The sequence below is a fragment of the Podarcis vaucheri genome (assembly GCF_965113315.1).
Source record: "Podarcis vaucheri genome assembly, chromosome: 2".
NCBI lineage: Eukaryota > Metazoa > Chordata > Lepidosauria > Squamata > Lacertidae > Podarcis > Podarcis vaucheri.
In genome coordinates this window covers 6,106,149-6,120,518 of record NC_138760.1, presented here as the reverse complement: position 1 = coordinate 6,120,518, position 14,370 = coordinate 6,106,149, and the positions used below count along the sequence as shown (strand labels likewise).

The 14,370-nt window shown below is 51.6% G+C and overlaps 1 protein-coding gene across 2 annotated transcripts in view; it reads right to left on the bottom strand.

Annotated features, from left to right (window-relative positions):
* The window catches only part of ADCY6 (adenylate cyclase 6), a 51,938-nt gene extending 38,259 nt beyond the window's left edge, over positions 1-13,679 (bottom strand). The window contains exons 1-8 of one of the 2 annotated variants that reach the window (XM_082205449.1): positions 13,514-13,679; positions 12,077-12,436; positions 10,408-10,520; positions 8,991-9,813; positions 2,430-2,579; positions 1,966-2,087; positions 1,547-1,658; positions 113-240 (exon numbers count right to left, since the gene is read on the bottom strand). In XM_082205449.1, the coding sequence (XP_082061575.1) occupies positions 113-240; positions 1,547-1,658; positions 1,966-2,087; positions 2,430-2,579; positions 8,991-9,812 (1,334 nt within the window). In that variant the 5' untranslated portion in view covers position 9,813; positions 10,408-10,520; positions 12,077-12,436; positions 13,514-13,679. Of the gene's footprint in view, positions 1-112; positions 241-1,546; positions 1,659-1,965; positions 2,088-2,429; positions 2,580-8,990; positions 9,814-10,407; positions 10,521-12,076; positions 12,659-13,513 lie in introns of those variants that run through there. The other variant, XM_082205450.1, reaches the window with a different exon arrangement.
* Positions 13,680-14,370: the final 691 nt, after the last annotated feature.

Here is a 14,370-nt window from a genome sequence, read left to right as displayed (position 1 = left end):
TTTCTGGAAACTGTCACAGGGAACATGTTACATGCATATGGCGAGGCACTGACTATCCCAAGGAACGCATGCAGCCCTCGCAAACCAAACTGCTTCCCCCTCTCACACTCACGAAATGGCCTCGATCATGTCAACGCCCATCTCCACGCAGCAATGGGCATGGTCCGCCCGCGGTTCTGGAAGTCCAGAGACACAGTAGTAGCAGTCCCCCAGGATCTTGATGCGGAGGCAATGATTCTCCTGCCAAAGGGAGGAGGAGGAGGAAGTCAGAAATACCACCACCCCAAACTCCAACATGCCCCTTCCAAGCACATCTCACCTCAGTTCATTTTGAATTAGAATTTTTTATTGGAATTTTATTTACAACCTAACACAAACCCCCAATACACAAACCCACCCTCATTAAACGTGAACATAACATACAGCGAGCATAACACTGTGAATATTTAAGTTATAATTAGAAAAAGCTTAATAATTATTCATAAAGGAAACAGTTTATACCGTATTTTTCGCCCTATAGGACACACTTTTTCCCCTCCAAAAATGAAGGGGAAATGTGTGTGCATCCTATGGGGTGAATGCAGGCTTTCACTGAAGCCTGGAGAGCGAGAGGGGTTGGTGCGCACTGACCCCTCTCGCTCTCCAGGCTTCAGGAGAGCCCCAGCGCCAGCCCCACAAGGTCGGGGGACAGGGGGAGGCGGAACGCCACCATCCCGCTGTCTCCTGAAGTGGTTTGGAGGCTGACGGCAGGGAGACCCCGCCGCCAGCCCCGCAAGCTCCGGGGACAGCTGGGAGGCGCAGCGCGTCTTCCCGCTGTCCCCGTACCTGATCTGAAGGCGGGTGGCAGGGAGAAGAGCGCTTCTCCCTGCTGCCTGCCCCGCAAGCTCCGGGGACAGCTGGGAGGCGCAGCGCGTCTTCCCGCTGTCCCCGTACCTGATCTGAAGGTGGGCGGCGGGGAGAAGAGCACTTCTCCCCGCTGCCGGCCCCACAAGTGCCTGGGGGGAAATAATTTTTTTTTCTTTATTTCCCCCCCAAAAAACTTGGTGCGTCCTATGGGCCGGTGCGTCCTATGGGGCGAAAAATACGGTAAGAAGTAAATAAGGAGGCCAGATACAGGATAAAGGAAGTCTTTTATTTGGTTGTTTGTATTGTTGTATGTTATGATCTCACCTCAGTTCAATACCTCTGCCCCTGCGCTACAAAAAGACCCTCCAGCAGCCAAAAACTACTTCTATAGGGGTAGTAAACTTATAAGAATAAACAGAGTGCTGTGGGATGTGCCTTAAAGGGTCTTGCTTTGTCCACAAACATAGGGAAGGAGGTGGTACCGGAGCTGAACATTTATGGGGACTTCTTAACACGGCACCTGTCTTTGCTGCAGGCACACCTGTAATAAGCACAAAGCTCAAGGGAGGTGTACATGCTTAAAACATGCAGACATTTGCAAGAACCCCGACTGGGCCATCTTCCTCCAATGAGCACAGGCAGACCATCATTCCCACACAGGTCAGCTGTTCCACTGGCCGATCCTGCTAGACACACTTACCGCAGCCAGCTTGTCAAAACGGGCAAAGAGCTCGTTCAGTGTCATGACCAGTTCCTGCGCTGTGCACTGGGACGCCAGGCTAGTGAAACCCTCAATGTCAGCAAACAGAATGCTGTTGGGGTGAGAAGAGACAGGAAATGAGCACAGGAACTTGCAAGGAGCTAACAGCCTGGGGGGTCTCTGTCTTAATAAACCCACCCGGAACCCGGAACCCAGCCAACATTTTCTCTCCTCGCGCACCCAGCGACCCACCCGCTCACGTCTTGTTGAAAAGCAAGTGCCCTGCAGTTTAAGTTTTCCATGTTTACAGTAGAACGGCCTTTGCTTCACTGACGTCCTTGCCACTCCTAGGCGTCGGTCACTCCCAGGCATGGGTGCACACATGCAAACACACACCCCATATCCCAATAGCTTGGTACCTGACATTGTCATGTTTCTGGATGTAGATCTTGTGGAACATCATGTCCTCCTTCTTTGTGTTGATGTCCTCCTTCATCTCCATGGCAACATGCTGGGGCAGCACTGACAGCAAGAGCCGCTCCTGCCCACCACCCCAGAGAGAAAGCCACATAAATACTCCCCTCAGAGCAAGAATGTTAACACAACACACCGAAGTTAAAGGCACCAGTTTCAGCCTAGTCACAGATAATCCACCCTTCTCTTCCAACCTTAACATTCCTTCTGTCCCAATTCACAATCCCCCCAGCACTGCCAGACTCTCAAAATTCTGGCATCTTCTCGTCCCCAAGCAGCCTAATGCCAGCCAAACAAGATCAGGAACTGAATGGCCAAGCTGGCCCTTTAACTGGCAGTCCTGCCCACCACAACTCCCGTTCAAGGCTGCAGCCCAACCCTGGCCCCCCCCCCCACAATGGCTCCTCACCTGCTGGCGGTTTTCACGTTGCAGGTGTAGCCGTGCCTGAATGTAGCCCCGGGTCTCTTGGAAGGCCTGGCGCTGCGACACCTCAGCTGGGTAGTGGGTGCAGATGCCAATGACGTTGGTACACAGGAATATCAAAATGTTGGCTCCAAGCTGCAAGCAAGAGAGGGACCCAAGTGACACACATACTGGAGCAGGGAAAGAAGTTACCTGCTTCAAGCAGTTTTCTTTCCCAGCAAGCTTTCAGCAGGAAACCTAGACCTACTAAAAACCCATTCATCTTCAACTCCAGTTCCTGACGTTTGTGAGGTGGACCACCTTCCCTCCACCTGAGGTGCCATTACCCTCTGCTCCCTTCCCTAAAGAATGAATTGGGAGCTTTGTGCAAGCCAAGGAGACCCTCTTGGCCCATAATGGAGTCTCATCCTCCATTGCTGCCAGGATACAAAAGGGGTCCCAATACTGTGCCTTCGGGAGACAGAGGGTGGGAAGAAAAACAAGCAAAACACAGTTCCCTAGGGTTTAAGGCAGGGCTAGGGAACCGAATCTGACCACTGGGCCAAACTCTTACACCCCTCACAGTCAGTGCTTGTGCAGCACTTTGAAATGGCCTTTTGGATATTAGACCATTGGCTGTCTGTCTGTTCCTAGAAGCCCATTTTAGAGCACCATTTTGTCCAGCACTTTGCAGGCCCTGTTGATCAGCTGACCAGCAATACCTGCTAATCCCCTTTTGGCGTAGCCAGGTGTTCACCTGCCTCACACCTGACAGGTGGCTGCTGCTGGGGGAGGTAATAGGCAGCAGCAACAGCCCCTTGGCCTTTCCACTCTGTTGCAGGAGCACTGTGGGCGCCGCATAGCCTGGCCTGCCTAAGCTGAGCTTGCTCTTCTGTTGCCATAATTGAAGGAAGATTAATCTAGCAGCCTGCTTGGTTTCTGTTATGTGCAACAGGGAGGCACGGTCCTGTTTTTTGCCTCAGGCAATGACACATCTTGGGCCTGCCCTGCCTCCAGGACTCACCTGCCGCTGAGCTAAGGTGCTGCAGAGAACTGGGGTGGTGCTGTGGATAAAAGGGTGAGTTGCAGGCCAGGAAGTTGCCAGCTGAAATCTCACTTCAGCTCTTTAACTTGATATCATTTAATTAATTAATGTTTTCTAGGTACTGCACAAATGTTAAGAAAACACCCTAGCCTCTCCCTACCAGCTTATAGTCCAGCTGACATGATGGAGAAAGGGATTGGGAGGGAATGGGCAAACAAGCTGACAGAGGCACAGATTTATTCAGAAAAGTTGAGGGCATGGTCCATGGGCACAAGATGCAGCCACCATGTTGAAGCCAAGCAGCCCTGGTTGGGAGTGTGTTTTATCATGTATTTTATGTTTTGCTAGAAACTTCCCAGAGTGGCTAGATCAGCCCAGTCAGATGGGTGGATGATGATGACGATTAGCTCCACAGGCCATCCCCAGCTCCTCCAGTTAACAGATCTCTAGTTGGTCTTGGAATGGGGAAGGCCTAAGATTAGGTGACAGGGCTGGGAAAGACCTCAGCTTGAAATCTTTGTGCAATTGCTGCCATACCAAGTAGGTATGAAAAAGAAATTGTCAGACTTGGTCTATGGCCGATGTCTATTCTCAGGGCGACCAGCCCAATTAGAGACATTTCGACTGATTCATCAGCTGAAACTCTTATTTGATTAACCTATTAATTAAGTTTGTGTGATCAATTATGTCTGCATGCACATTTGCAAAGAGTGGCATTAAGGGGAAAACAATGTTTCTGAAGCAAGATGCATTTTTTTGGTAGATAACAAAGCAAGCGCTATTTTAGAAGAGGCATTTCCTTGAGTGTGCGCACATGGTTATGTGGACGGGAGAGACAACGACTCTTCTTTTACAAACATAAGAAACACAGAAAGCTGCCTTATAATAATGGAAAGACTATTTATCAATTGTGCCCAATAATGCCTACTCAGAGTGGCAGCATTTTTCCATAAAAAATGGAGATGCCAAAGATTAAACCTGGAACCTTCTGCCTGCAAAGCCTGTGACCACTCCTGCCATCTATTGCACTTCTCACCTGCATTTTTTGGTAAGAAGCTACATTAATATACAATATGAAATACAACTTTAAAATCTGCTGCCTTGTTAATCAGTGGCACTTTTGCACGCGCGCGCGCACACACACACACACACACACACGTAGTTGCACCTGCTGTCCCTTGGTCACTCTGGACTTTCTTTGTAGCTCATGCTCTCTCTCCACGCAACATTTGTCACAGTGACAGGTACTCAGTATCCTTGTAAGCTTCCTGGGCAGCTTGGGTGAATTCGTTCTTACTCTAACGCAGTCAATAGGCGGCGCCAATCTGTAATCTGCCCTAAGCCATTGAGATAGCATGGGAGAAGTCTAAATAATATATATGTAAATAATGCACAAGTTAGGCTTCTTCCCTGGTCACCTAATAGTGCCATGATAACTGGAAACAGGATCCTAACACATCTGTTTGGGGGTCAGCTGTGGGAGGAGGCAGGTCAAACCTCCACTCTATAAATGCTGGAACGCTCACAGGTAAAGGTGTGCTTATTACTGCAGGGCACTGATGGTAGGTTCTAAGGATGCTGTCAGCACGATCAGTCTTGGAGCACAAACGTCAACAGCGGACTCTTTCCCACAATGCCACTATGGTCTGATGGCTCTGATCTCATCTCATCAAGGTCAACCAATCCTCAAGGACCGCCTCTCCCCATGTGAAGTGACCCAGACCCTGCGATCATCATCTGTGCCTCCTCCGTGAGAGGTCTGGAGGGCAGCAACACGAGAACAGGCCTTTTCTGCTGTGGCTCCTCGCCTGTAAAATGCTCTCCCCAGGGAGGCTTGCCTTGCACCTTGGCTGGTTGTTGTTGGTTTCCCCCCCTGTATTTTTGTTGGAAGTCACCCAGAGTGGCTGGGGCAACCCAGTCAGATGTGAGGGGTACAATAAATGTATTAGTATTATTATTAATCTTTAGGCACCAGCAAAGCATTCCTCCCAGGCTTTTGGCTAATAAACAATCTATGGGCTTTTAAACTGTGGGGGGAGCATTGTATTTTTGTGTTTTTACAGTGGTGCCCCGCAAGACAAATGCCTCGCAAGACGGAAAACTCACTAGACGAAAGAGTTTTCCGTTTTGGAGGTGCTTCGCAAAACGAATTTCCTATGGGCTTGCTTCGCAAGACGACAATGTCTTGCGAGTTCCTGCTGGTCCCCCCCTTTTCTAAGCCGCTAAGCCGCTTATCAGCTGATCCGATCAGCAGATAAGCCGCTAAAAGCCGCTAATAGCGCTAATCCGCTAATCCTTCAATGGGCTTGCTTCGCAAGACGAAAAAACCGCTAGACGAAGAGAATCACAGAACGGATTCTTTTCGTCTTGCGAGGCGCCACTGTATATTGTAAACTTTGGTTTCTGATCTTTGTATGAAGGGTGGTATGGACATGTAATAAATAATAATAATAATAATAAATCCTGACCAGAGTTTTGAAAGGTAGCAAAAATGAATGCCCACTAGGATGTCACCAACTTATGGCAGACAGTGACTGGGCCACTTATAGACACCTCCAGACTCCAAGCTATCTCCCCAATTGCTGCTGCCAGCAATGGATAGTTGAGGGTTAACACTAATTTAGTTTACGAGTTGAAGATACAGCAATAATTCCAAGCATCATAGGGGAGCTATTTGTGTGTGTGTGTGTGTGTGTGTGTGTGTGTGTGTTTAAAAAACCAGAAATCCACAGCAACCCAAAGCTTGAAAATAGCTCTTTCCTCCTGAACAGAAAAGGCTGATGTGAGCAGCTGTATCCTTGATCCTTTTTTGGAAAGGAGCACTGGAAGGCTGAACCGAGGAGGAAGGGGAACCAAATGGAGCCGTGGATGAAACCCAAGCAGGCCGTGAGGTTACGCTAACAGCAGAAGCAGCTGCAAACTGACCACCACATTTGCCTCTCCGTCGCCAGTGGCAGCGCTCATCAATCTGATAACTTTGCAGACGCAGATCCTTCTAGTTATTCCCAGAAGAGAAACACTGAAAGTTGGGCTAACCAGAGCTAACAGACAATGCAAGAACAGGAGAGATCTGGGGAGCAGTGGGGGAGAAACAACCAGTGAACTTGCGGATTTGAGTGTTTTAAAGACCCTTTTCTAAAACCATGTCAATAAAGGGGCACAAATAGAAATCACCGAGGGAGTCTGCAAGCTGCCAGATCATTATTCTATGTAGGCCACCCTCTTGTGGCCTCTTTCCTTTCCTCCCATTTTTTCTCTCTCCACACACAAACATTACACATTTTAGAATTATGCCTCATTGCCGCTGTAGTGTTCAACGCCACAATTTTAATGACCCGTGTTTAAGAGGTATGTTACGTAGTAGTTCAAAAACCTAATTGCAATGCAATTATGTAAGTTTTAGACACATTGAATTTGACGGATTTCAAAAGGATAAAAATACAAAAGAAACGGGTAAATTATGCTGCTCCTTCCTAGGGCCAAAGAAATAGAAGCACAAAAAGAGGTGATGGAACTGACTATTAACATTATGGTTAGCTGAACTTCTGCATTTACCAACTGAATAAATGTGGACATTTAAATTACACCTTTGCCTTCATCTCTGCAGCAAACAGAGCATCAGGGAAGTAAATTCAAGGCTTGGAATGTAAGCATATAAAAACAGCTTTATCCAGCCTAATGTCCCCCAGATGTTTTAAAACTACAGCTTCCACAAGCCCCAGCCAGCATGACCAATAGCAAGGGACGGGGGTAGTCTACAACATCTGGAAGGTACCAAGTTGGGGAAGGCTGATAAAAAGGTCACCATAAATCTGGATGCTACACAGCACTGACTCTGTAGCACTAATGATACAGTGATGACAGGAGGTAGAGATGCTTAGGAGTAATGTGTAGATATGGTTCTCTGTGGAGTGCAGACCATAATTAGCACATCACTCTCTAAGGTACAAAATAGGTAAGACTTTGTCTTTCATGGCATATGCAATTGCTGGACAGCAGAGAACTCTTCATCATACAAATTGTTCTAATTCACTTTCAAATGCCTGATTTCCTAATTCATTCAGAGAAAAGGGGCAACCAAAATTATCAAGAGCTGAAAGGGGCAACCAAAATTATCAAGAGAAAAATGAACAGCACACCAGACTTGTTAGCTTAAAAGGTAAAGGGACCCCTGACCATTAGGCCCAGTCGCGGACGACTCCAGGGTTGCGGTGCTCATCTTGCTTTATTGGCTGAGGGAGCCGGCGTACAGCTTCCGGGTCATGTGGCCAGCATGACTAAGCCGCTTCTGGTGAACCAGAGCAGCACACGGAAACGCCGTTTACCTTCCCGCCGGAGCAGTACCTATTTATCTACTTGCACTTGGCATGCTTTTGAACTGCAGGGGATTAAAAAAAAGGCATGTAAGGCCAGGGAAGGGCAAGGAAAGACCACCAGACAGGTACCGTATTTTTTGCACCATAACACTCACTTTTTTCCTCCTAAAAGGTAAGGGGAAATGTCTGTGCGTGTTATGGAGGGAATGCCTATGGGTGGCATGCCTACGGATTTTCCTCCTCTAAAAACTACGTGCTTGTTATGGTCGGGTGCGTGTTACAGAGCGAAAAATACGGTATATAAAATTATGCAGGTGGGGAGAAAGAGGGCAGCGGTTTCTCTCTCATTGTCCTCGAGCCACGAGGTCATCCAATGGATGCTGGGAGATTCAGGACAGACAAGGAAGAAACCTTCTTCACCCAGTGATATTTAAGCTATGGAAATGGCTGCCCCAGCTGTGGCCCCCAACTTGGATAGCTTTAAAAGGGGTTAGATAAACTCATGATGGGAAAAGGGGCTACTAGTCAAGCAGCAACAAGAGGCAGGAGACTGAGGAGTCCAAGTGGGCAGCTTAAAACTGCCCCAAAATATCCAACCATCGCACCACAAAGAACATTCCTATGTTAAGCAGAGGATCCTGTGGACGTGCCATAGGATTCTGTGCTGGGAAAAGATGTTCAGTGCTAGTTCTGGCCAAACAAGATTCCCAGGCGTTCCTCTGTCACCACCAAGCAATGAAAAGCGGGCAAGAACCAAGCAGATACGGGGCAGAAGCAAAACGAAGTTTTCACACACAAGGCTTTAGTGCCAACAGCCAAGCTTACTATGTTATTTGGGGAACTCAGGAAATGAAATATCCCAATCACCCACATCCAGAAACTGGGCTGATCCCACAGCATGGGGAGGAGCCACAGGCAGGCTCCTCCCATACTACCCAAAGCTGCTCCTACCAGCTTAGGAAGGGGCCACAGATCCATGGTTCCCACGCAGCTCAACAGCAGAAGGAGGCTGCAGGCCACTTGACTGCTCCCCCACCAAAGCCTGAAGCAATTACCATACGAGCCTTTTTGTTTCACACCCAAGGCCTTTGCCCAATTAGTGTACGGTTTCAAGTGTGCCTTTCCTCACAGCTTCCAAGGCTTTTCTTTGTCCCCAAGGGACTCATTAATCCCAGGCCTCCTCCGCCCTCACTCCTTCCCCCTTACCTGCTTCCAAAGGAAGGAGTCCGCCCTGTTCTGGTGCCAGGAGATTACCAGGTGCAGCACAGAGAGCAAGGCTCCAGCCAGGACCGCCACCCGCATGCGGACGGGCAGCAGGGTGTAGATGATGTAGATGAAGAAGACGCTCCACCAGACGCCCTCGGAGGCACTGCGAGGCGAGACCAGGAGAGTGCCCAGAGCCTGCACCCCGCACAACGCCCCAATGACCAGGTAGCTCACAGCCCACATGCAGTCCTGATGGAAGCCAGTCCGGTTGCAGAGGACCATGAGCGAGAGGAACAGGGCAGCCGCCACGGCCAGGGCGGCGGCATAGGGCACGCGGGGAGTGCCAGGCACGCAGTGGAACAGCAGCATGATGCCGCAAGCCAGCACCAAGACTCCCATGAGCACCGTCAACGAACTCTGGTTCATCTGAAAGAAGTAGCGCTGGTAGAGCCGCTCCAGCTTGGCCGAACGGAAGCGCTTGGAGCGGAACACTTGCAGCAGGCGCCGGCCGCAGTCGCTGGCCGAGAGCCCCTTGGCCTCTCCGCCCCCGTCCTCGAAGCCCAGGTCCACGGCTTTGAGTCCCAGGTCCCCAGTGGCAGGCGGGGGTGGCGGCGGCGCCTTCTTGCCATAGTGGTCCTCCTGCCACGAACAGTTCAGGCCCAGTCCCCCGCTGCCTCCGCGCTCCAGCTCCGGGTCCTGCAGGCAACTCATGTAGCGAGGGCCACAGAGCGCTGGGCGGTGGCGCTTGGGCCCATTGCGCTCCCCCCAAGCAGTCTTCCGCTCGTCCACTTTGGGCACCAGGATGCCGCTAAACCAGGACATACTGTGGGGGAAGGGGAAAGGGCATTAGAAATAAGAACAGGCAGAGCAAGGGAGAAAGCCAGCTGGGCTTGCCTCTCTGAGAGGACCAACCCCACATCGTTCCCCACACAGCCCAGTAAGGGGAGCACTTCCTGCCATGGGTCCCTACAACCTAGAAGGAGGTGCTTTCTTTCCTTGCCAGACACAAAGCAAGAACAAGGAAAGAAAGAAATCCTGCTCATTTGCAGACCACTGGGAAGGAGGGCTCCGCCAGTTCCTGGGCAAAGCTATTCCCCTCTCTACGGGAGGCTGGGCCACAGAGGCAAAGCGCAGAGGGCACTGGGACGTCTCAGTTTAGGTAACAAGGATGGCGGCCACCAAACAGGATGCTCTTCAAGCAGGGCAGCCGGATCAGTGCCAGGGGACGAGGCAAGGCTTGTGTGGCAAGATACACAAACCAGAGGTGCCTCACGTAGAGAGGTGGGACAGGGGAAGCAGAGCATCCACATTCTGGAAAAGAGTATCTTGAGAGCCTGCAGAGGGAGGGTTCAGATTTATTAGGGGTCGGTGCCAATGCATCAGAGGCTGCCCTCTCTGCCTTGGGGAGATTTAATACCTGGAAGGCCGCTGGGAACTGGACACGAGGAGGCGACATGGATCCCCGTAGGGAAGGCAAAGAAGCAGCAGTGAGGGGCGTCTCTTATTTCCTCTTCAACATTGAGCGGCAACCTGTTCAAAGAAAAGAAAGCAGTCAAGCTTGTTGTTCATCCTCGATGCTCTTCCAAGGCTGAATCTCCCATTGCATCCCGTTCTCCTGCTCTCTGGAACTGGAGACTGGATGCTTATCTACCTGCCAATCTGGTTACCTTCACACATTCTCTTTGGGCCTCAAGTTCTATTGCAGACACTTCCCCCGAGATGCAACTAGATTCCCACCAGGGTATGACACCCCCGTGCATACTTTATGCTGAGTGACGCAAAGAGGATATCTATCCCTTATTCCCCTTCCAACACGGATGACAGTATGAGCGCGATGCTCTAACTAACAGCACACAAACACAAGTAAATACATTAACTGCTTTGAGTCAAAAGGACAGCTCAAAGAAGTCGCTTTGTAACCTCAGGTTGCGTGACGCTGACAGAGGGAGACTTGCAGGTATTTTGGTCACTGAAGCATCTGCTGCTGATACTGGGAATCAGAAATATTGGCATGTCCCCCCCCCCGACCTGCACAAAAAGCAGCTAACAGAGTCGGGGGGGGGGGCTTGCTTCAATTTAGCATCCCCAGTGCAGCAAAGTGGAGGACAGGCAGCAACAGTTGTCCTACCAAGGTCAGCTCCAACAAAGAACAGTGATCAATATGCTAATCTCTCTTTCCTTCTTTAAAAAGGCCGGCTCCTAACATTCCAACCCACTGAGAAGGACTAAGGGGGGGGGGGGACCCAAAAGGATGGTGTTATGTGGATGAGGAGAGGTTTGTTGCAGAAGGGAAAACCTGCTTGATTCTTAATCCCCAAGATCAAGGAAGGGAGCAGGGAATGGGATTAGCCCCACCCCAACAGTGTGCTTGCACACTTTCCCTACTTCCCACAGGAGAGAGGACGGCTGTCAGTAATTCCTCCAGAGAGAAAGTGAAAGTGCTGCACCTGGAGAATTAGTGGCTACCTGAAGCAAAATCTCCCTGTGCATTTGCTCTCACCAACAGAGATCCCATGGGGAGGGGGTGCTATACACAGGTCCTCTCTCTATACACATCCTGCCCATTGCAACAATAAGGGGACAGAGGGGGTTGTTGGCATTGATCAAGGCCTTACAGAATGCTGTTGGAGGGGGTCGGGTGGAGCAAAGGCCAGCCTCCCTGTTTAACTGGCAGGTTGAGAAGGCATGTGGCATGTTGGTGGCAAGGCGACTGTGCCCTGCCCCCCCCCCTCTCCCCTGAAGTGGGAAGAGTCTTCTGCGAGTGTCAGCCTGGCAGCAAAACCGGGTTCCTAACATTTCATCACACTCTTAAGAGTGCCCAAGAAACAGAAGCAAAGGTGGAGTTATGCAGATGAAGGGACTGAATTATTCAGAGACATCTCAAGGCAACGCCACACTCCTTGGCTGTCACTAGAGGCAAAGAGAGAGGACAGAGAGAGCGTTCCCACGCACAGCAACCCACCAATCTCCACCAAAGCCCTTGCAAAACACAAGTCCTTTTCCCACACTGCCCATCAAAATGGTATCACTGTGCAGCGAATACACACACACACACAAGCATATGCATACAAAAGTTTAAAACGTACAGTGAACACAGCCCACGATATGCAGCCTTCCTTATGCAGTCCAGAAAACTCCAGAAGTTCAGATCAGACCCCACTGGTCTCCGACACTTGCTGGCTCACCTAATCCACGCATCAAAGATCCAGAACACAAGGTGAAAGGAACTATATGGGCACAGCTCAGTCCAAACTTGTCTGCTATTTCCAGCTCGCAGTTCTGCTGCTCTCTCGGCACTGTGCCCTTCCTCTTCTCCAAACGGTGTGGAGTTTTGCCCAGGGTGCAACAGGAGAGATTTCAGAGGCCAGGGAAAGTTTGGGGCAGGAGGGGCAGCGGTGCTAGTTCCTGGCAGCTGGGTCCTTCCTCTGGCTTAGCTTGCCCATTCACTGCAAAACCAAAGTGGAATAGTTTTCCCCTTTCAAACTCTATTTGTCTTGAGTGCCAGCCAAACCAGGGCTTGTTTTAGCTCCAACCCCTTCGGAGAGCGATTCCAGTGCCCTCCCACACTGTTCTTATCTGCATCCATCCAGGGAGATGGCGTCAACGTCATGACATCATTGCCCTTTACTGTAGGAACACACAGGCAGGCTTCAGAAACTGGACCCCTCTCCCCCTCCCCTCCAATCCCCACACAACACACACACCAGGAATGGCTTCACACACACCAGCAGCACTCTGACGCAGCCTCCTGGGCTGTGGGAAGCAACAGCCAACAGCACATGAGGACAGCTTTGTGGCAAGCGGAGGAGGTCAAGGGGTGCAGAACATAACCCATCCAAGGAGAAGCCGGGCTGAAAGAAAACTCAGGCATGCGGAGGGGGAAGGACTTTGGCTTAATAGCAAGGTTTATTACAGCTCAGCTCCCCCAGCATGGATTTCCCCCCTCCCCGCAAAAAAACCCCACATTCGTAAGTGATGCAATAACGAAGCATAACAAAGTGGTACAACAGCAACAGCATCTTCCTCCTTGGTTCAGCTATGCATCCTAGGAAGAACACATGCCCCCTCGCATAGTCACTTTTACCCTACTCCCTGCAGCCCAACACCCCTCACTCAGGAGCCTGTTCCCTATAGCACAGCACCCTCTGCCTTGCACCAGGTTATAGGTCAACTTCCTTTCCCTTTCCCTCCCCTTCCCCAGGTCCCACTAAGGGGCTTGGGAGAGGTGGTTCCAAAGTTCAATGGGAAAAGAGCCTAAGGCCCCACAGAGACTCTCTGCCCTGAGACCCCCTTCCCTCTGCCTGCTTGAAAGGGGAGACACGGCAAAAGAATAAGCAAGTCCACAGCTCACAAGACAGAGGCTTTAGGGGAAGCCCACCTGCTCCTCCTCCAGGTATGTAACCTGACCAGGCTGAGAAGCTAAGCTGCCCAGGCCAGCCCACATTCGGGAGCCAACCAATCCCTGCAGAGGGATCCCAGAAAACCAATCCTGGGGGGAGCAGAAATGGGGAGAAAAGTCCTACCGCGTTCAGCCCTTACGAACACAAGGAAGGTGAAATCTTTCAACTCTGGGAGTTGCCTTTTCTCCTGCGCTCTCCAGGCACCTTATTCTCTCCCCACTTAATTCAATAGCCAATGTTCCAGTCGGGGGGCAGCCATGGAACTTTCCCGGCTCTGGGCAAGTGCGCCCCCCCCCAGGGCCCCGCATCGGCCCGCCGCTGTGCGCACCTGTCCCCACGCCCCTTCCCCCCCCCGCGCCCTCTGGCATTCCCCGCAGTCGCCGCGGATCTCTGGGCCCAAAGAGCGCCCCCAGCCGGCGCGCTTTGTCCCCTCTCCTGCCGTGCGCCAAGTCGCCGCGGGGACGGCCTAACTGCTCCCACCCCTTTCTGCTCGTTGCGCTGCCATCCCTCTCGGGACCACCTCCCCAGCTAGCTTCTCCCCGCCGCACCCCCGCCAGGCCCGGCCTTTCTGGACGCGGCGGTTCCCAGAGCCAGCCTCCCAGCGCCCCGCCGCCGCCCGGCTCCATGCGTCCTCCGGGGCGCAAAGCGCATTTCCCCCTCGGAGAGATCTTCCGTGCTCCCTGCGCTCTCCGGCTTGCTCCCGTTCACCACCACCTCCGCCACTACCACTCACCTCCGGTTCTGGGCCGCCTCTGGGCACGGCAAGGCCCTCCTCTCCGGCGGGTGGGGCGGCGGGGGGTGTAGCAAGCAGCGATCTCTGGCAAGCAGATCCTTCTGCAGCCCCTCGCTATCTGTTTACACCATGCGCCCCCCTCTCCGTTTTCGCCTCCTCTCCATTCCTGCCCGCCGCCCGCCCGCTCTGGGCCCGTCCCCTCCTCCCCGCGTTGTCCAGAGTAAACGCCCTCTAGCCCGGATCCACA